The sequence below is a fragment of the Rhineura floridana genome, chromosome 3, assembly GCF_030035675.1.
Source record: "Rhineura floridana isolate rRhiFlo1 chromosome 3, rRhiFlo1.hap2, whole genome shotgun sequence".
Taxonomy (NCBI): Eukaryota; Metazoa; Chordata; class Lepidosauria; order Squamata; family Rhineuridae; genus Rhineura; species Rhineura floridana.
Window position 1 is genome coordinate 188,821,441 of NC_084482.1, and position 22,421 is coordinate 188,843,861.

At 45.7% G+C, this 22,421-nt stretch overlaps 1 protein-coding gene across 3 annotated transcripts in view; it reads right to left on the reverse strand.

The window, feature by feature from the left end:
- The window catches only part of LAMB2 (laminin subunit beta 2), a 76,515-nt gene that overhangs the window by 40,294 nt on the left and 13,800 nt on the right, over window positions 1–22,421 (reverse strand). Inside the window, exons 1-12 of one of the 3 annotated variants that reach the window (XM_061618847.1) lie at window positions 19,334–19,531; window positions 18,045–18,118; window positions 14,220–14,408; window positions 13,914–13,977; window positions 10,460–10,662; window positions 8,582–8,702; window positions 6,943–7,131; window positions 5,367–5,546; window positions 3,179–3,291; window positions 3,008–3,087; window positions 2,352–2,487; window positions 75–233 (exon numbers count right to left, since the gene is read on the reverse strand). In XM_061618847.1, coding sequence (XP_061474831.1) covers window positions 75–233; window positions 2,352–2,487; window positions 3,008–3,087; window positions 3,179–3,291; window positions 5,367–5,546; window positions 6,943–7,131; window positions 8,582–8,702; window positions 10,460–10,662; window positions 13,914–13,977; window positions 14,220–14,408; window positions 18,045–18,056 — 1,446 coding nt within the window. In that variant the 5' untranslated portion in view covers window positions 18,057–18,118; window positions 19,334–19,531. Of the gene's footprint in view, window positions 1–74; window positions 234–2,351; window positions 2,488–3,007; window positions 3,088–3,178; window positions 3,292–5,366; window positions 5,547–6,942; window positions 7,132–8,581; window positions 8,703–10,459; window positions 10,663–12,552; window positions 12,611–13,913; window positions 13,978–14,219; window positions 14,409–18,044; window positions 18,119–19,333; window positions 19,532–22,421 lie in introns of those variants that run through there. The other 2 variants (XM_061618846.1, XM_061618848.1) reach the window with 2 other exon arrangements.

The window sequence follows — 22,421 nt, forward strand, 5'->3', positions numbered from 1 at the left end:
AGAGGAAGGGCGGGATATAAATCAAATCAATAAATAACAGGTGGGAATGGGATGGTAAGCAAACATAGGGGCACCTGAGGCTCATAGCGCAGCAGTATGTCATACTCCATGGAGAAAGGCACATTGTTGATCTGGAACTCCACCACGCTGCCTTCCAACAGCCGGGCAAACCCTAGTCCTGTCCATGTGGCTGGGTGGCCTGTGAGGTGAACTCGCTCCAGTACTTCAGCTCCCTGCCAAAAGAAAGACTAGTAAGACTTTGCCCTTCCCTTAGGACAGCCTCGCCAACCTGGTGCCCTCCCATGAGCTCCAGCCAGCACAGTGTTGGTGAAGACTTCCTGAGGAAAATGCACTACGAACTCAACAAGCTTTGTGATGCATTAACCAACAACCCAGACCCCTTGTGCTTACCTTTAGGGAAAGGGAGACAGTTTACTGTAGGGTGTCATGAAATTATAGCAAATTGTTATTTCATTTATTTATTTATTTATTGCTGGAAAGGGGAGAGGTGCTTGAAAGATTTTCTGCTTTAGCTTTCAAAATAACTCAGCTGGCCTTGGGTACTTTGCACCTTGACTTTAGTTGTGGGGAGGGGATTGCCACTGTTGTTGCTCTGCCTCCGGCAGCAAAATGTCTTGGGCTGGTCCTGGTCCCCCCAGTTCTCAGATAATTGAGATTTGGTTGCCTGTTGCTTTGGTCGTTGAGCTCTTTTAACAGATTTAAGGAATGTCAAGAAATTCAATTCTATTACCTGTGGCTTCAGTCAAGATTATGTTTTTTTAAATCTCACTTTATGTGTTAATTAGCTACCAATAACAGGATCTGTGAGTTATCACCATCATTGCTTCGTTAATTATCATTGTAACTATTTTCTTTTACACAATTGTCACTGTCTGTTCCTTTTATATTTCTTTTCCCCCGATCTCACTCATCTGCATTTCCCCCCATCATGCATATATGTGTCTGTCAATTTAAAATTAAACTTTATGCATCTGATAAAGTATACTCTAGTCCACAAAAATGTATGCCATAATAAATTTGTTAAGGCTTTACAGTCCCACAACTCTTTTTGCTGTTTTAACTACTATTACTGGTATTTATTTTTATAAAATCATTGTTATGCTACTTTTTGGCTTTAAAAGGGGTCCTCAAAGTGACACACAGTAAAATAAAACTGAGTAAGAATATCTGCATGATGCACTTCAACACATTCTAATGTTCTTTATTGGACTGTTTGTTGTTATGTGCCTTCAAGTTGATTACAACTTATGGCAACCCTATGAATCAGCGACCTCCAGTAGCATCTGTCATTAACCACCCTGTTCAGATCTTGTACGTTCAGGTCTGTGGCTTCCTTTATGGAATCAATCCATCTCTTGTTTGGCCTTCCTCTTTTTCTACTCCCTTCTGTTTTCCCCAGCATTATTGTCTTTTCTAGTGAGTCGTGTCTTCTCATTATGTGTCCAAAGTATGATAGCCTCAGTTTCATCATTTTAGCTTCTAGTGACAGTTCTGGTTTAATTTGTTCTAACACCCACTTATTTGTCTTTTTCACAGTCCATGGTATGCGCAACACCACATTTAAAATGAGTTTATTTTTCTCTTATCTGCTTTTTTCTGCACTTATATTAAGGAATCGCACCAGAGAATGTGTTCATGATATGTCTCTGGATGCCTAACTCTCATAGCACAGAAGGCAAGCCTTAAGTGCCAAAACAATGTTCATTTAAGAAGAATGTGTATTTAATGATATCACTCTCAAAGAACAGTAGTCATTGCACCTACAGAGTTCCCAAAATTAAAAGACAGACCTGGTTCACACATTATGCTAAGCCAAACAATCAGTGAGTGTGGATGCATGAGCGTATGTGCTCCCAAGGAGTACAGTGTGGCTGTTTAGCCCCTCCTCTGGTCCTCCTGCTGCAATCTAAGACAGGGTTTGGCTCAGCATATTGTCCAAACCGGGCTTGTGGTTTGTCTCCTGGTAAACCTAAGAACAGTGATCAACTTAAGTTGGAAAATAAAGCCAGAAATGGGCCTATCAGGCCTGCCAAGTAGCCAGCCTCATGGCTGAGTAGGCAATGAACTGCTAGTGACACTTCCCAAAACCAACCAACATCATCCCACGCCTTGGGAAGGGCCATAGCTCAGTGGTACAGCATCTGCTTTGCATGCAGAATGCCCTAGGTTCAATCCTTGGCATCTCCTGGTAGGGCTGGGAATACCCCCTGCTGGAACTTCTGGATAGCTGCTGCCAGTTAGTGTAGACAATACTGGGCTAGATGGACCAATGGCCTGGCTCATCTAAAGTGCCTTCCTACATTTGAGCATCCATCAGCTCCCTTCCTCACCTGGAGAAGCCGTGCCTCTTCAGCCTCATACGTGTAGTGATCCAAAGCAATGTGGTAGTAACCAGTCTGCACTTGGCTGCATTGTCTGCCTACCATGTGGCTGCGGCAGCGGCACTGCCCCGTTTCTATGGCACACCTGTGGCAAGGAAGAGCAAGAGGCTCAAGCAAGGCAGGGCAGGCAGAGCTAGCACACGAAACAATGCCTAACTGTCTCCTCATCCACTGCCAAGCTAAAGGGCTCTGGACGGAAGGCACCGGGTGCTGCAGCCTTGCTGAAGCGAAGCAAGCTCAGGTCTGGTCAGTGCCTGGATGGGAGACTACCTGGGAACTCCATGCATGCTGGCTTGACTTCCATGAAAGAGAGGTTGGGTAGAACTTTAACAAAAGGATGAGTTTTTTTTTTAAAGGAGGGAAAGGTTCTGTCTCCTTCCCCACCTCTCCTTCCAAAGCAACCTGCCCCCTTGCTTCAGCAGATGCTGCCAAGTCTTTCTCCTATTCTGCTTCATGGCTCCTTTTCATGAAGATGGATTGCTCCTCAGCTGATCTGCAAACCCCACAAGACTCCTTGTTGGGCCCCTGCTCCCAGTTCCTCTTTGCTTAGCCTCCACACACACACACACACACATAGAATGCTCTCTCTGTCATCGTCTCCTTACTGGTTGTCGTGGGCACCTCCTACATCGCAGTCACAAGGCCGGCAGCCGTGAAGGTCAGGGCTCAGAGCCCAGTGCTCAGGCTGGAAAAAAAGAAACACAAGCGGGTGTTAGCCCAGAGGGAAGACATAAGCGGAAGGCAAGAGGCAAATGCAGGCTGGCCTGGGTACTTACCAGGCACTGGCTACAGCTGCGCCCAGTCACCAAACGTTTGCAGAAGCAGTCGCCCGTGATGGTATCGCACTGGGGTCCACCCTGCACTGTGCCCCGTGGGTCGCACTGGCAGCCTGGTAGGTCAAACAAACAAGGCAAAATCACCTCCGTCCCCTGCAACTCTCCATAGACGGGCGATACCCCTGCCTGAAATATCTTTGCAATATCACCAATGTCCGATAGTCAGAACTGCTGAGATCTGTCTGATATGGTCTCAGGATGCCTTCTTGGTATATCACCAGCAGCATGGTAAAAAAAAAAAAGCCAAGAGGAAGTGGAAAGCAGCAATTCTCAAACTGCATGCTGGGTCAGAACCCGCTAGGGTGCCTCAAATAATTCATTAAATTTAATCAAGTAATTAAAAGGCTCCTGTGAGCTTGAAGTACCCACCCACATGGGAGGATGCCCACCATGTGTCTGCATAATTAAATGCTCTGGCCTTGTGACTTTCCAATCAGCCTTTGCTGACTTAGTGGGTAATTTAGCCCCATCCTGCATTGTGTGTAATTGGAACATTTGGTCATGCATGCATGCAGAGAAGCAATGAACTTAAGGTACAATTCAAAGCCCACATCCACAGGGCAGGAAGGGGCGGAAATGCAACAGTTTTTATGCTGGTGGCCACTATACATAACATATCCCTGTAGTTTGGATTGCTTTGTTTTCTGCTATTAGAGGAGGCAACCCATCACCTCTCTGAATGAGTGACTATTCTGGGCTTGCCTCCTTCTAGTACACGGAGAACAGCAACTCATGCAGAAACAGAGGGGAGGATGTTCTGAGGGTAGATCATTTTTATATTCCACCCCTCAAGAAAGTAAACCTTCTTGCATATAAGTGTGAAGAATGTTTTCAATTTCCAGCTCTTAGAAATCTGTGGAAAATTTTGTTAGAGGACTGGGATTTTGTTTGGGGACAGGGGGAGGGAGGAAATTTTTGAGGGAAATTGAAATGTTTAGTACATTGGCTTGATTATTACAATAACAATTATTAATACAAGGTTACATTCTTGGGACTCAGCAATAATGCCTAAAAAAGTAATAATGCACAAATATTTATGCCCTTTATATTTCAGCCTTCCTCAGTATAGCAAGATGCACGGGGGAAGTTTCTCCATTTTATCCTCACAACTACCTCGCAATGGAAGTTAAGGTGAGGGCCAAATTAAACAGCATATGAAATGCATGGTCACATCTGTGTATCTTTAAAAAAATGCATGGGCCATAGCTCAGTGGCCGAACATCTGCCTTGTATTGAAAAGGCCCCAAGTTCAGTCCCTATCATCTCCAAGTAGGGGTGGGAGAGAACCCAGTCTGGAACCCTGGAGAGCCCCTGCCAGTCAGTGCACACAATACTGAGCTAGATGGACCAATGGTCTGTCTCAATGGAAAGCAACTTTCTATGTTTAATGTTGTTTTTTAATTGCACCTATAGGGCCTCTCCAGAGGGGAGGAAAGGTTAACCTTCCCCCCCCCACACACACATGGCATGTTCCTCAATGAAATCCTTCCCCTCAACTGCTATTTGAAGATAATATTTGAAGTATATAAATAAATAAAATGTCTCTTTATTCAAGATAAGTCAAACCTCTTTACTCTGGCCTTTTGACACCTGAGATATATATTTTAGGACTCATCCTATTCTCTTGATTGTAACCTGTTTTTAATATTTTATTTTTAAATTGTTGTAACTTGGCGTGAGACCTTATGGTAAAGGGCAGGTAGTAGTAGTAGTAGTATCATCCTGCCCTTCATCCAATTCCTCCAAACTGGAGCTCAGGGCAGCCAACAACCAAGAGATAAACATAAATGGTGTCACACCTTTAACATTTTGTCTAGGTTTGCTCCAAGAGACAGTGACAGGCCCAGTGCACTTCATGGTTGAGCAGGGATTTGAACTCAGTTCTCCTCAGACCAAGTCCTGCACCAGCTTCCCCCAGCCTGGTGCCCTCCAGATGTTTGGACCCATCAGCCCCAGTGAACCCAGCCAACAGTCAGGGATAACAGGAGCTGCAGTCCAACCATTTTGGGGAAGGCTGTGCTATATTCTATGCAATATACCACACGGGCTAAAACAGCCCACCCACAACTGCACCTTGCTTAGAAGAGGAACCGGACAGGCTCAGCAAAACCCATCAGGGGCTACCTACGTTGGCAGCCTTGAGGGTTCTCTGCATTCAGTCCAAAGAAGCCGGGTTTGCACTTGTCACAGCGTGGTCCCTGCACGTGCTCCTTGCAGCGACACTGCCCGGCAATCAGGCCCAGCACTGGATCATCATGTGTATCACACACCCCACCATCGAGTGTGCCATCGGGATCACAGTCACAGGCTACAGGGCAGGCAGAAAAGGGCCAGTTGTCAAAGATGGGCACAGAACAGATCCCACAATTCAAAGCACAAAGAGTGGGAATACTTAAACTAACCCCTCCCCCATTTAACCCAGCAACAAAAAAAAGCATGCCACTTTCAGGAAGAGATATATTTTCTTTTTGGATGGACTGGTCTGATGTGTCAAGCTGAAGTTCTTAATCATAACTTAAAACAGTTTCCATTGTTAAAGAGAGGGGTGCAAGTCCTCAAGTTTGCCTGAAAATCTTGCCCATTAGAACTCAGCAAGTTTTGCCAAATCACATGCTAAATTCCACACAGAGACTGCCTCTGCTAACTTAGCAATGAAGAAAGAGCACCCTTTTCGGAGACAACCAACCTGCAGGCAAAGGAAAACGTTCCTGTTGATGCACAATTAAAGAAGACAGGTTTTGGCAGCTCCACATCAGCTTCTGAAATCAGGATCTAGACTTGGAACCTTTGCAAATCCTCACGCTGCACACTGCTATTGAACAGCGGAGCCCCAGGCTTTCAAGGGAATGTGCCTAGGCTGCCTTCCAGGCACTCCTGTTTTAAGGACTCCACCAGGGGTCCACATGCCAATATCTTTTGCATGCTGTGGACATTAGGCTGAGGACAAAGCCAGCCATTCCCCAGAAGGAGGTTTAGAAGCTCTGTGGTGAGGAAATAAAGCAAGGGTGGGGAACCTTTTTTGACCCAAGGGCAACATTCCCTAGTGGGCAACTTTCCAAAGGCTGGTGGTAGGTAGGCCACATAGAAGTCAGAGGTTTCTACGTCCACATCTCTCCTGCTTAGCAAGCAAGAGGCATTCATACAGTTCAGGGACACACATTTTAGCCTAGCAAAGGAACTGGAAGGGGCATGGAACAGGGCCAGTGAGGAGGAGGAGTGGCCTAGGGAGAGTACCCAGGTCCAGAAACAAAGACCTGGAGAGCTCCTTTCGGCCCTGGGTCTGGGATTCCCTGCCCCTGAAATAAAGAATCACAGGACTTTGGTTCAAACTAGAGTCTGAAACTTGTGCCTTCAGGCTTAACTTTCCAAAAGACTAAGGGTGGTATCTAACTAAGTCCTACTCAGAATAGATCCTATGGACCTATGTTAATTATGTCCATTAATTTCAATGCTTCTGCTCTGAGTATGACTAACATTGGATGCAACTGTAAGTGGGAGATGACTTAAATGATTCTAGGAACAAACAAAGCCTTGGGACCATCGGCAAATCCAGATGCCCCCACTCTCCAAAGCACGCAACACTACTTTTCCAGTGCTGAAGGAGGGAGCCTCTCCTTAAGAGACCTCCTCCACTCCTGAAAACATGCAGACCCCAAGCCCCGTTTCCCCCACCCCACCCTCCCATGCACACAGCACGCCCTCACCGCGGCACACGCTGGGGTCACGGATGTCCTTTGTGGGGTCCTTGTAGTAGAAGGGCTTGCAGAGCTGGCAGTGGCGGCCCATGGTGTTGTGCTGACACTCATCACAGACCCCGCCGCTGGTGTTGCCCATGGCCAGGTACACGGCCATGTCGAAGTGGCACTTGTGCGAGTGCTCATTGCAGTTGCACTCTGCGGAGAGATGGTAATGATGCCCAAAAGTCCTTGACTATGTGCCTGTACCCTGACCCCACACCCCCATACCCATCACTCATATCCATGTAAATCCTAAATCGCTTGGGCTCCACATAACTGACAAAGGGCTGTATCATTATATTATTCATGTTAAATTACTATGAAATCAATAAAAACAATTAAAAAAAAATAACTGACAAAGGGCCTCTTTCCTCTATAGACCAGCCTGGGAATTAGGATCACCGAAGAAGGCCCTCTTGGTGGCTCTGGGGCTCTCAGCGGTTCGGGGAGCAGCAGCTTATGTGACGGCCTTTTCAGTGATGGCACCAAAAATGCAGAATTCCTTCCCCATAGAAGTGCATAGCCTTTGAAAACTGAAGACCTGATTTTGGTGTCCTCCCTGCAATGTGTTATGTGGAAATATTGTGTTTTTTATTGTGTTAATTGTACTGTGTTTCTGTAACCCACCCTGGACCTTCTGGTGAAGGGTGGGCAAGAAAATAAATAAATAAAGAGAATTAGCACCCTGAAACACACACACAGGGCCACCACGTACAAGGGTGAACATGATTTGTTAGATCCATTTCAAAGCCCTGGGCAATCTCCACTTCATAGGGCTGCTTCACACATGACAGTTTCCTACATAGAAATAACCTCCATGTACACACTGCTGTGTTAAGTATCACACAAGGATCCGTTTCCCCAGGGCTGCATGACGTGGTAGCTGCAGCAGACACACTGCTGCAGCAAAACAGCCATCCAGTTTTCACACATGGAAGTGCGCATTTCTCCCACTCCTCCTGCCCCATGCATAGTGCCCCTTGAACAGTAAAAATATAACACTGTCTTAAACAATTGACAATTTGCTGCCTTGTTATTGCCTTCCCAAATTGCCTCACTCTGGGTGCTTCTGGATGACCTGTTTATTGAGTGTTCATCCTGATTTGTTTGTGGGGAGATTAGATGACAGTGCATCAAAGCAAATATTAACCCACAATTTCCAGTGTATTTCCCCATCACTTTCCTTATTGCAAAAAGTCCGATCTTTTGAGGAAGCAGATTTGTTGCACAAGAGCTTTCAATCAACTTTAACTGCGCAACTTGAATTTGCCAGTATGTGACTGAATCCCATCCAAAAATACAGATGTTCTGGAAGTGCCCTCTGTTAAGTTGTAGGACTGGGCATGTGGGACCCCCAGAGCCACTAGATCAGCAGAAGCACCCAAGTGATAGGAGTGCAGTGACCTCCGTCCCTCCACTCTTGAATTCAGATACTGTTGGGACAGGCGATAGAAAAACTCAATTATATGGGTGCGTTGGGAGAGTACTCCTCATTTCCGATCATCACTGCCCTCCCTGCATGGTAGCCCATCCCAGCTTTGCCTCTGGATGCACCAACATCCCTCCTGGCTTCACTGTTCCCTCAGTACCCCCTTCCGACACTCACTCTTGCAAGCATTGGTGCGCCGCCCCTCAGCTGGGCGCCAGGGCAGCTCATGGTAGAAGCTGTTACACTGCTCACAGTTCAGCCCTTTGGTGTTGTGCTTGCAGACGCAGCGGCCATGCACCTGTGGTCAAACAAAGGGGACAATAAAGGCCCCATCCCACAGTGAATGAAAGAAGCTGCCCAGAGGTCTTTCTCTGTTCTCATGTTTTCAGATGGTACATGGTATTCTAAATCTCATGTGGGACAAAGGCCATGTTGGCTGTGAATATTCTGCTATGTTCAGCACCATAGAAGCACAGCATCTGGTGTTTGGCATTGAGTTTAGCATTCCAAGAAACTGTTTTTTATACAGCATGATTCCAGCTCTTAAAATAAACTTGAAAACATGCGGATTTGACAAAAACTTAAAAGACAGAGGGAAATTATTAATACGTTTCCAATAGTCCAAGGGTGAAGCCTCAGAGCTCTGCGTAGTTCCTCATCTCTGCTTTCGGCTAGCGGAAGTGGGGGGGGGGGAAGAGAATTGCATAAGCAGCCTTCCCCAACCTGGTGCCCTTCAGATTGGCTAGTCCACTCTTCAAACTTGGGTCCCCAGAAGTTGCTGGACTAAAACTCCCATCATCTCTGACCATTGGCTCAGCTGGCAGTGGGTGATGGGAGATGTAGTCCACTGACATCTGGGGACCCAAGGTTGAAGAACACTGGGTTGGACTACAACCCCGTCATCCCTGCTCATTGATGACACCTGAGGCTGAAGGGAGTTGGGAGTCCAAAACACCTGGAGGGAACTAAGTTGGGGAACGCCACTTCTGGAGGACGCTGTCCCTCATGCACTGCCCCACCCATCCTACGACTGAGCTCTACCCATCATCCTTGGGGAAGCTGTGCTAAAGCACCACTGTAGCAAAGGCACTGGTTGCCAGTTTAGTATTTTTAGATCTTGCCCTCTGTCCATCATGCAGCTCAAGGAATTGTACATATGCTAATGTCTCTAGCAGCTCAGCAACACCTATCAGTATCAGTGTATGCTCCTTGCAGGCTTAATTGGGAACCTGGATGACCCAATTAACCATCTGGAAGCACCTTGTTGAAGCTAAGCATGTGTGGATCTGACCAGTGCCCCTACTTTGCCTATTATGCCTGCAAGCCCCAAGCACACCTTAGGACAGGTGTTCAGGGGGAGATGGAAGGGGACAAACCATTAGAGCACAATGCAGGGGTAGGCATGGCAGTTACAAATGTAGAAATGTAGCACTGCCAGCTCCTAGCCTTGTGAGAGAGCAGTTGTTTGGGAGGAAGGTGCAGCTTTTCCCATTAGTTTTCTATATACTGAAGACCTTGCACCTGTTGAAATCTGCATGACATGCAGATACTAAAGTCAGTGTGGTGTTGCAGTTAGAGTGATAGACCAGGGTTCAAACCCCCATGCAGCTATGAAGCACATTGGGTGACCCTGGGCTAATTAGTCACAGTCTCTTAGCCTAACCTACCTCACAGGTTTGTTGTGAGGATAAAAGGTGGGTGAAAGACCATGTATGCTGACTTGAGTTCATTGCAGAAAAGGAAAGATATAAATCTATTAGAAAGGCACTATATAAAAACAGTAAAGGGCCACAGCTCACTGGTGGAGCATGTGTCTCTCATGCAAAAGGTCCCAGGTTCAATCCCCAGCATCTCCAGGTAGGGCTGGGAGTGTCACCTGCCTGAAACCCTGGAGAGCTGCTGCCAGCCACTGTAGGCACTACTGAGCTAGATGAACCATGGGCCTGACTCAATGTAAGGCAGCTTCCTCTGCTCCTAAAATATTTGAGGGAGGAGCTGGCCTGCCTAAACGGCAGTGTGTCTATGTGTACCCATATAGCTATGAGGAAGCCTTACCATGCCCTCAACATCAGCAGGGCTGCCAGAGAGTGGGGCACACTCTGAGGCATGCCCGTAGCAGAAGCAGTTTCCGCGCAACACCATCTCATACACAGCATAGTAGTACTTTTCCTTGATTTCCCGTCGGGAATCCAGCAGATCATCCCCCAGTGTGTGTAGTTTGGTCAGGTTTACCCGCAGGTTGGTGACCTTCAGGAGATCTGAAAGACAAAGATTATTATTGTTGTTGTTGTTAATTTATACCCCCCTTTCCCCCCAAAATTAAAACAAATATATAAATAAAACATACAGAAGTTAAAATGTAATTAAACTAACTATAAAATTAAAACCAGTTAAAACACAGTGATTTAAAAAAAATACAAACCAGTAAGAACAGCACCCTATTTAATAGCACTTGCAGTCAGTTCCCAAAAGCCAGTTGCAACAGGAAAGTTCCTGCCAAAGGAAGGCTAGCAGGAAGGAAGACAGTCTAACCTCCCTAGGAAAGGAGTTCCAGAGCCTGGGGGCAACCACCGAGAAGGCACCAAGATTGAGGTGGGTGAGAAGGAAGATCTGTGATTTTAAATGTTTGATGTGATTTTTATTGTATAGTTATAACTGCTATAAACCGCTTTGATATTTTTATGAAACTGCAGTATTATTATAAATAAATAAATGAGAGAGAGAGAGAGAGAGAGAGAGAGAGAGAGGCATCACCACTGGAGGACAGCCTTCTAGACTAGGCTGTAGGTTCGTAAGTGGGCTTTCTAGGCTATAAATATATGATTTGTCAGCCTCCACAAGCAATCAGCTAGGATCAGTCAGAAATATGCACACCCCAACAGGAGGAGAGGGGAGGGACAACAGCTTTCCAGACGTTCACAAAGTCAATAGCTAAATGTAGCTGCTGACAAAGCAGAAACATGTCTAGGGCCAAAATTATCCAGCCCCCAAATAAAACCAATGACAAGGCCAGCTGCAGGCCACACTAGGATCCCAGGGAATCATTCACTAGCCAGCTAAATAATTTGTGTCTAAGCTAACCTTCCTCTTATTTATTTACAAAAATACTTGTATACTGCAATGTCATTAAAAATATCAAACTGGTTTACAACAATTATATCTATACAATAAAATCATAGAAAAATTAAAAACCACAAATCATCAGCTATTACAGAAACTGTTAGGGACTGGAATCCTTTGTTGGGTGTGTTTGTCTAGAACTGGGGTCCCCATAGTGGGACCTGTGTGGGCACCACAACACCCTCAAACACGTTCTTGGTGCCCACCGACACCCCCTGTCCTTCTTAATTTTTAATTATTATTTGTCAGGCTTTTTTGTCTGGTTGGTTGACGAGTTGCTGCCTGGTTTTTGTCTTATGTTTTAATTGTTTTTGGGGTACTGCTGTTTTGCATGTTTTGTCGGGGGCATTCCGTTTTTCTTCTGTGAAACAAATATTTTGTGGTGCCCGCAACAGGTTTCTTAGATTTTCTAATGTACCCCAGGCACAAAAAAGTTGGGGACGCCTGGTCTAGAATGGTTCTCACACAGATGAGGATCCAGCATTTGTGCCAGTAAAACATTTGTTTGGGGAATTGGATCTGGTGGGAAACAGGATGCTTTTCAGGAGGAAAAGATCCAATGTATGGAGCAATTCCCAGGGTACGGTCTGAAAGCACATGAGGATCATCTTGCTCAATTTAGGCTGGGCCTGGTGAGTACCTGGATTTGACACCTCCTTGGTATGCCACCTTGGATTCCATGATGGCTATAAATGTAAGAAAGAAGCATTCCGTATGTGTGATTGTCTGTATTTGGAAACCACTCTCATTAATGAGGCAGAACTTCATAAATGAGCACACTAGACTTATGTATTAACTTTTATCTCACCTTTCTACCAAGATACTCAAAGTAACTTACAACATGATTAAAACAACACAGTGCAAAATGTACAAAACAAGAGCAAAACAAAATAGCACAACAGTTCTATAAAGCAGAATAGCTTTCATTAGTTCAGGCAGTGACAAGGCCAGGCATACTTCGCTCAGGAGGCCATGCCAAATCCTAGGCACCACAACTGAAAAGCCCTTATGCAGAACATCTGCCCTACCTACTGTATCTCAGATAGTGATGGGACCTGAAGGAGCCCTCCAGAACAGAATGAAAGTCTTAGGTACTCATAGGGGTGGAGGGACATGGAGATGGAAGAGACCTCAAATGTCACCCAATCCAACCTCCCTGCAAATGCAGAAAATCCACTTCTACAGCCCTGATAGGATAGGTGGCCATCCAGCCTCTACTTACAAAACCGCTAAAGAAGAAGAATCCATCACCTTCTGATTCAGTCTGCTCCACTATCACATATCTCCTGAAATGTATGCATTTGCACATGAGTGTCATTCTCTGCCTACTGAGTGAAATAGTTTATGGCTGCAGTAAGGTAATTAGCAGATAACGGCCAGCAACCAGGCCGTAAATCTGTCAGGCTTGAGGCAAGGAGGCCCGCAATTACAGTCAGTGTAAATACCAGGTGGGGAACAGCCGAGAGAGTGAAGAACAGACGAGTCCTGAGGAAGTCCAAAGTCAAGGTACCGGAGATCCGATGAGACAGGGCAGGGTCAAAGACATGTGATCACAAGCCAGGCTGGCTACAAGGAGTCATGAAAGGTCGACGTTGTTTCCAGTAACAACCCCAAGCCACTCACAGCCTTTTTAAGCTCCCCTCCCTTGTTGAGGTGCTAGCAATCAGCCCTCCGACTCCCGGGAGCTTGTAGCCTTAGTCAGAATGCCTGCACTGCTGTGTTGCTCGCAGGCGTCTTCACTCTGCAGGGAGTGGAGGGGCCTCCTGTTCACTCCCTGAGTCTGACTGCGGAGCTCCAGCTTTCTCCTGAACATCTAGTGACTGGAGTTCTGGAGCTGCATCTTGGGTGGGTCTACTTGTTCCCTCTTCCTGGGTCTGCTGTGCCAATCCAATGCTCCTCATCCTCCTCTGAGGAATCATCCGAGGGAGGCATGACAATGAGCAAGATAGCCTGAGGTGCATCTGCAGCACAATTTTTATGAGAGTTGATCATGAGGCCTGTAGATGTGTGTGTGTGTGTGTGTGCGTGCGTGCGTGTGTGTGTGTGTGTGCGCGCGTGCGTGCGTGCGTGCATGTTTCTTGTTTGGTTCGGGATCAGCAACTCCAGTCTGGCATGTTAGTGCTACAATTTGGGGGCTTGATTTCACCGTTAAGGTCAAAATGTAATGGTTGGTACAGCAGGCATATTCCAAGATCCCACTCACTTTAAGAGGTCAGAATACTATTTGTCCATTGGGAACCCAACTCCTCTCAAGGCAGAGGGGTGAGGGTGGTGGGGAACAGGATCCATTGCATGCTCAGCCACTCTTTGTCCCAAGCTAGCTCCCCCCTCCTCAGGGTACCTCCCATGGACAGACTCGCTCAGGCCCACCTTCCATAGACAGACTCACTCTGGATTTTTGGACTGTAGGGGTCACGAATGTGGATAGCTGGATCCAGTACCCTGTAGATCACCTGGAGCAAGGAAGAGAGACCTGTCATATCACAAAGAGTATCGATCAAGGGCAACAGGCAGTTTAGAGCATCCAGCTCTGCATGCTTTGAGCCAGGCCTCTACATAAAGGAGAAGGCAGTCTCAAAAGGCATCACCAACATGATCTGTTTGGTACTGAACCTCAAAGCTGGACTCATCTCCCTACCCTCACCCCCACTCCACCGGTAATCCTACGGCTTTGGATACCCTGCCTTTTACTCACCTCACCCTCAGTAGAGGGTTCAATGTCTGAATAACGAGATTCACAGATGACATCATCCACGTGGCGTAAGGGCCCATGGGAGGCAGCAGGGAAGGAGGAAGCACACTCATAGGCAAAGTAGCGGTACACTTGCCAGGTGCGGCCGAAATCTGCTGAACGCTCCACCAACATAGCTGATGGCCTGAAGGTCTGTGGGGGTAGAGGAAAAGTGGGAAGTCTTGAGTGCGACTAGAATGGTCATCCAATAGGGTAGGGTGGGAAAGATTTGCAAATGAGCCCATTCAAATGTGCAAGTCATCATCAGTTGATGTGCCAGTTGTCAAGTGATGGATGCAGATGGGTGAACCAGGCCCCAGACCAAAGTTAACTCTCCAGATGTTGTTCGACTACAACTCCTGTCATCTTTGACCATTGGCCATGCTAGCTGGGGTTGGTGGGAATTACTGGATTCAAACAACATCTGCAGGGTCACAGGTTCCCCAATACCACTGTAGACTCTAGGGCAGCCTTTCCCAACCAGTGTGCCTCCAGATGTTGTTCGACCACAACTCCCATCAGCCTCAGCCAGCATTGCCAATGGTTAGGAAGATGGGAGTTGTGGTCCAACAACATCTGGAGGCACACTGGTTGGGAAAGGCTGCCCTAGGCAATATATACTGTGCTTGCAGGCTTGTGATCTAAAATTAAAGACACATTAGGTAGAGGAGGAATAGGAAAGGAAACAAGAATAAGGTGAAAGAGTGTCAATTGAGATAGGCCAGGGTGGGCAGATGTGTTTTTAAAGAGGAGTTTGAATGAAAAGACAGACTAAGAGAGTTGAAAGTCAGGTGAAAGGACATTCCAGTGAAAGAGGAAAAAGGCACTTAGGCAGGAAATAGAGAGTTGTCTTAGGCCAGCCTTTCCCAACTAGTGAGCCACCAGATGTTGTTGGACCACAACTCCCATCAGCCTCAGCCAGCATCGCCAATGGTCAGGAAAGATGGGAATTGTGGTCCAACAACATCTGGAGGCACACTGGTTGGGAAAGGCTGTCTTAGCCTCAGCTAGAAAGTTAGTGGCTGTAGAGTAGGGATGGGCAAATCTGACAGTTTCATTTTCTTTCAATTTCTCATTTTTCGTATCTTAAGTTAATTCTCCACATTTCCACATCAGTTTGCAATTTAAAAAAAAGTCATGAAAATTCACCAGCATTTTAGTGTGAACTTCTCCTAATATACACATTTTATACACAATTTTACCTCATATAATGCATTTTAAACATTCTTTTCACTGATATATGCATTTAATGCACATTTGTTGTTGTTACGTGCCTTCAAGTTGATTTCGACTTATGGCGACCCTATGAATCAGCGACCTCCAATAGCATCTTGTGTTGTATTTTGGATACTCATGGTAAGAGGTATTCAGAGGTGGTTTACTATTGCCTTCCTCTGAGTCTGGATGCATCTTAATCTGGTGTCTCAGCTTTGACCATTCCGCCATGGGTGCCCCTGCTAGGAGTCTAGTCTCTTGGTTTAGACTCCTGACAGCATTGCTCTCAGCTTCTTCTACACTCTCAACCCCCCTCACCACGTTAAGGTGTGCATCCTAGAGGAGGAATCCACACTTAAGTATTTAAAATTTTTGTACACATTACTTCGCTGGAGAACTGCATGCAAACTTCAGAGAAGTGCAAATTCTGAAAGATGACTGTGTTTCAGTTCACATATTGTTCTGGTAGGTTCAACTTCAAAAGTGAACTGAATTGAATTTCTTCCCCGTTCCTAAGGGAGAGCAAAAGGTCCAAAGAGGAAGAGGTCTGGGGAGGGGCCAGACCTCAGTGGGGGATGATCACATGCTGTCCACAGCACGGGACAGGTAGCAGGTAAGGTGAAACACACTCTGCCTGAGATTCTGGAGAGCTATGCTCAATCAGAGCAGACCATACTGGCCTTGATGGGTAAATAGTTTGTCCTGTTATAGGGCAGAATCCTAAGAGGAGTAAACAACAGATATAGAGGACCATGGAGGCGCCTGAACGCAAGTACAAAGAAGCTTAAGGTAAGAGCAAGAAGGGGGGGGGAACCAGTAAACAGAACAATACAAGGGAATAACATAATCTGAAACAAATCCCTTTTTGCTTTTTACCTTACAGGAAAAAGTTATGTGGGGAGGTGAAAAAATATGGAAACATATATGATAATTTTTAAAAAAGGTAAAGGTGTCCCCGCACTTGTAGTGCAAGTCGTTTCCGACTCTTAGGATGACGTCTTGCAACATTTACTAGGCAGATCATATATATGGGTCGCATTGCCAGTTCCATCCCCGGCCTTTCTTTACCCCCCAGCATATGCCGGGTACTCATTTTACCGACCATGGATGGATGGAGGGCTGAGTGGACCTCGACCCCTTCTACCGGAGATTCGACTTCCTCCTTCCGTTGGAATCGAACTCCGGCCGTGAGCAGAGCTTTCGGCTGTGTTACCGCCACTTACCACTCTTATTCTAAAATTACGTATGATTTATTTAAACCACACTTTATATTATGTGTAACTTGATTAGTACATAGAAGAGAATTCTTTTGTAAATGAAATGGATCGAAAGTATAGCAACAGTATATCCTTTTGAATGATGACAAATATGCACAATATTATGGGCAACATGAAGCTGCAGCTGTGCACTAAGCTGAAATTAAAAAAATTATTCACCCTACAGATCACTGTTATGGAACAAAAGATTTACTAACATATTATTGGAAATCCCAGCTTAATAATTCCCTTGTTTAATTTAACCATAGCTCATTCCAAGAGAAAATATTTCACAATAATATTCTCTGTTTGATTTTTTCCCATTATAGGGCCTCAGAAAATAATCAAACAATGTAAAACCCCAAGCCCATTCCTCTCTCATTTTCCTCCTATTGTGAATAGCAGGTGTGCCAGGAGTGTGTGTGTGTGTGTGGGAAGGAATTCTTGCTGGGATTGTGGTAGGGGCAAAGGGTAAAAGACCCTTCCTCCCACACCACAATCCGACTCTGCACTCCACCCCCAATGCTGGCTATATGTTGCTGTCATTGTAAAGAAATGGTGATGCAAAACCACATGACAAATGACATTTCTTAGCCCAGTGATGTGAGCTCCAACTGCCATTGGTTCCTGAGGGTCTCAGGTTCAGGGTTCTCTCCTATCACCTTCTGCCTGATCCTTTTAGCTGGAGATTAAACAGACTGAACCCAAGACCTGCAAAGGAGATACTCTGCCACTGAGCTACGGTTCCTCCCCTTGTGAGGAAATGAACAGGGTGACAGAGAAACACAAAATCAGAAGGCCACTCATGCTTCCCAAGGTTACATAGGAAGCTGCCTTAAGCTGAATCAGACCACTGGTCTATCTAGCTCAATATTGTCTATACTGACTGGCAGCAGTTCTCCATAGTTCCAGCCTAGGTACATTCCTAGCCCTACCTGGAGATGCCAGGGATTGAACCTGGGACCTTCTGCATGCAAAGCAGATGCTCCACCACTGAGCAAGGGCCCTTCCCCCCAGTTTCCATGTTGCATGGAGGATATGGCTGTCAATGGCTACTAGTCATGATGGCTGTATTGCCTCCAGTATCAGAGGGAGTATGCCTCTGCGTTCCAGTTGCTTGGGACCATCAGCAAGACAGTGTTACTGCGCTCCTGTCCTGCTTGTAGGCTTCTCATAGGCATCTGGTTGGCCTCTGAGAGAACAACATGGTGGACTAGATGGGCCTTGGTCTGATCCAGCAGGGCTCTTCTTACACTCTTAGGAAAGCCTGGATCCTTCCACTGGACAAGAAGCCCACCTATTCCCAAGGGGGACATACCTTGAAAGTCATGATGAGGTGAGTAAAGTGGAACTCTGCCTCTAGGTCCAGGCGGATGCTGACCTGCTCCACACCTGTAGAGAGACAGACAGAGACTGGTGCTATAGGACCCAACAAAATATCATTCCATGAGGCAGTGCTTTTCAGACTGTGCTCAGGAGTCCCTTGGAAGCTTATTAGGGAATTTTTTTCTCAGTGGAAAGATCTGTAATGGTGCACAAGCATTCCTGAAGAACACTGCTTGCTCACCGCTCCTGATCTTCCTACGCAGTATGTGTTGGAAACAGAGAAACCAAACAAATCAGGCAAACACCCTGCCAAGGTACCTCAGCCCCAGGCCCAGCATAAGCATGTGACAGCCTCAAGCAGTTGCCAGGAGGCCCCACCGCTCAGCAGGACCCAGAACTGACAACTGCCTTGAGCCCTTGTTTTTTAAGAAGAAGAAAATCCCTACAGTCCAGTCGGCACCAGGCAGCTGGGTATGAGAACAGCCATTTTAATTGCCCACAAGTGCCACAGAGCAGGGGTGGGGAGCCTCAGGCCCAGGGGCCAAATGTGGCCCTCCAAGTCTCTCTATCCAGCCTTCGGGACTCTCCCCAAGCCACACCCCTCACTGGTCCTGCTCTGTGCCCTCCCTCAAGTGCTTTTGCCTGACTGAATGCACCCTTGGAATGCTGATAATGCCTCTTGGTTGCCTTTTCTTACTTGTAGTTTTATTTAACAAAATGTATATACTGCTTGATTGTAACAAAACTTCTAAGCCATTTACAAGAAATATTAAATTTATTAATAAAAGCAGTTAAAAATAAGTAATCAAAAACATGTAAAATATAATTAAAACCATCAGTAAACTAAAAAAAATTAAAACACATCAACACCTGCTTGTCTAGACAGGTTTGCCTAAACAGCAATGTTTTAAGCAAGTGCAGAAAGGAATACATTGAAGGTGCCTGCCTGATGTCAATACTCAAGGAGTTCCAAAGTGTAGGTGCTGCACAATAAAAGAACAATTTCTTACAAGTTCAGAATGAGTATTACGGGGCACCTGTAATGGTGCCAGTTCCACAGATCAAAGTGGTTGAGTGAGCACATATGGGGTCAGGCAATCCCACAAGTAATAATGGAGTGATGCATGAGTCTGCATAGAAACTAGCCTACTGTGCAAAGGTAAAATTTACTTTTGTTGCTCTGGCCATTTTTGCCTCTGGCCCCACCCACCAATCGCAGGTGGCTCCAAGAAGGTTGCTCAGATGGGAATGTGTTCCTTGATCTGAAAAAGTTACCCTAACCTTGTCTCAGGGTGATGATGCTATGTTGTGCATGATATTAACGTCGCAGCTTCGCACTGTTGCTGTCACCATCAGGGTTCAGCCACATAGGAAGGGGCCTACAGAGGGCACTTTACCAAGGCCCCCCTCAAACCTGGAGCCAGCTCCCTGCTAGCAGTCAATGTGGAAAGTGGTTCCTGTATGGGAGTCAGCAGAGCTTGGAAAAGTTACTTTTTTAAAAAGTTGTGGAGGGGGAAGGGAGAATTCCACTTTGTGGTTTTTCCCATTACAGGGTTGCAAGAACACCTGCACTTGGCTGACTTTCTCTTCTCCTAAAGATACAGGACCAGTCTCAGGCCCTGCACCAGGCAACCCTAGGTAGGACTGAACAACGGTTAAGTGATGGAAACATCTATATCCCTGTCATCGTGATATAGAGTGCAGTGTGTGCAAACCTTCTCTCATAAATTATTGGTTTATTTTATTTTATGTTTTACAATTGGCTTATTAGCTGCCTTGAGGGGTCATCAGGGAAAAGTTCTGTTGAAAGCCTCTTCTGTAAAGAAAGCTTTTGGAGATGGGACAGAAGAATTACTTTCTTCAGTAGCCCCCGACACTCCACCTGAGCCCCTTCTTTGCTGGCTTTTAGGGGCCAATATAAAAAATTCTTTTTAGAAACATTTTAAGGGTTTATGGTAAATGTAGTAGGCTATACTTATACAGGATGCTTTATTTGGTTTGGGAAAATGCTGAGGTGTTTGTAAGCAAGCTGTCACCTTGACTGTGCTTTAACGGGCTATAAGTGGCTGCTCTTTAGTTTTGGGAAGCTGATTTGGTGAAAAGACCCATTTTGTGCATCCTTCACAAGATGCCTGTGGAAGGAGGAGGTATTTTAGTGTAGACAGGATTGTGTGGATGTCAATATTGAACCAAGGGATGACAGTGACATTGTGGAATGCAGAAAAACCATGTGCATATTGCATTGGGTTCATAATTGTGCGTGTACCATGCTGGTGGCCTGGCATATAGGGATGAACACTCTGTCTGCTAAAGATAAGACTCCCATGTTTGCCAGCACTAAGTTCCTGTGAGTAGTAGGCCCCTCCCCTGTTGTCTCTGTTATCTCCCACCCCCGCCTGGCAAAGGTCCAGGAAAGAAGGGACTCACTGGGGTATGATTCAGCGTTTCCTCTGCGTAGAAGAGAAAGGAAAGCAAAAGGGCTCTGGGGACACCCCCTGTGCTGTTGTCTCAGCCATCCCATGTCCCAATCAAAGAAAGCACTCTACAGGCTGCTTGCCCACATACCCAGGGCATGGTGAGTTCAACCAGCTGTGAGACAGGCTTGCCACAGGGCAACAAACAACTCTAGAACAAGGAAGGACACACACACACAGGCATGGGTCCTGCTGAAAAACAGCTTAATCTCCCTACAAAGAAACAATTGAAAGACTGCCTGCTGTAACATGGGATTGTAACGCCCCTGATGGGTTACACATGTATTATATAGGATGGGATATGTAGACATAACATGAAATGATGTAAATGCAGCAGAGGTGGGAGGCATAAATATCTGCACAGCCAGGGTTGTGGACCTCTACTTCTAGCCTGGTGGAGTTCATTGTCTGATGCTGAGAATCACATTTTTCTTCTCTAATAAAAAACATTGGACCCAAAGGTTTCCTTCCTCTAACAGAGGAAGACACTTTCTGGTGGAGGAAGATAACCTTTGAATCCAAGTTTCTAGCCCTCATGGCTAAAGTTAAAAAGGGTTTTAAAAGTAGTTGAAAGGAGTTAAAGGATTCAGAAATCAGAGGCGACCTGGTATGTATGTTCCACATTTGACTGACAGAGGAAGGGTCAAGGGCTTCTTTATTTTGCAATTCTCTTCCTAAGTACATAGCTGAATATAAATGGAAAATGGAAATGGATTGCCTTCAAGTCAATTACGACTTATGGCAACCCTATGAATAGGGTTTTCATGGTAAGCGGTATTCAGAGGGGGTTTACCATTGCCTTCCTCTGAGGCTGAGAGGCAGTGACTGGCCCAAGGTCACTCAGTGAGCTTCATGGCTGTGTGGGGATTCAAACTCTGGTCTCCCAGGTCATAGTCCAACACCCTAACCACTACACCACACTGGCTCTCAGCTGAATACAAAACTACCTTTTTATTCTGCCTGGTGAATTGTTCTATGTAGATTGAAAGGTTTCACATTCTTGTACCAACTAAACTTGGTCACATAATAGAACTACAGAGTTGGAAAGGACTGAAAGTCCCCCTATTTCAACCTCACACTCAAAGGTCAGGAGGATCAGCTGTCTGTAAATCCCCCAAAGATCTACCTATGCAAGGAAACAAGCTTGCAAAGACCTCCAGAAGACTCAAACATTTGGCATTCTTAGCAATTCATGTATTTTGTATAATTTCCCCCTGCGAGCCATGTCTTGACTATACTAGGGGTGGGTAGATCTCCTGGTGATTTACATCTGCAAGGGTTGTTTATGTGTGTGTTATGTGCCTTCAAGTTGATTATGACTTATGGCAACCCTATGAATCAGCTACCTCTAGTAACATCCGTTATAAACCGCTCTGTTCAGATCTTGTAAATTCAGGTCTGTGGCTTCCTTTCTGGAATCAATCCATCTCTTGTTTGGCCTTCCTCTTTTTCTACTCCCTGCTGTTTTTCCCAGCATTATGGTCTTTTCTAGTGAATCATGTCTTCTCATTATGTGTCCAAAGTATGATAACCTCAGTTTCATTATTTTAGCTTCTAGTGATAGTTCTGGTTTGATTTGTTCTAACACCCAATTATTTGTCTTTTTGTGGTTCGTGGTATCCGCAAAGATCTCCTCCACATTTCAAATGAGTTGATTTTTCTCTTATCCACTTTTTTCACTGTCCAACTTTCACATCCATACATAGAGATCAGGAATACCGTGGTGTGAATGATCCTGAGTTTAGTGTTTAGTGATACATCTTTGCATGTGAAGACCTCTTCTAGTTCTCTCATAGCTGCCTTCCCCAGTCCTAGCCTTCTTCTGATTTCTTGACTATTGTCTCCATTTTGGTTAATGATTGTGCAGAGGTATTGATAATCCTTGACAAGTTCAC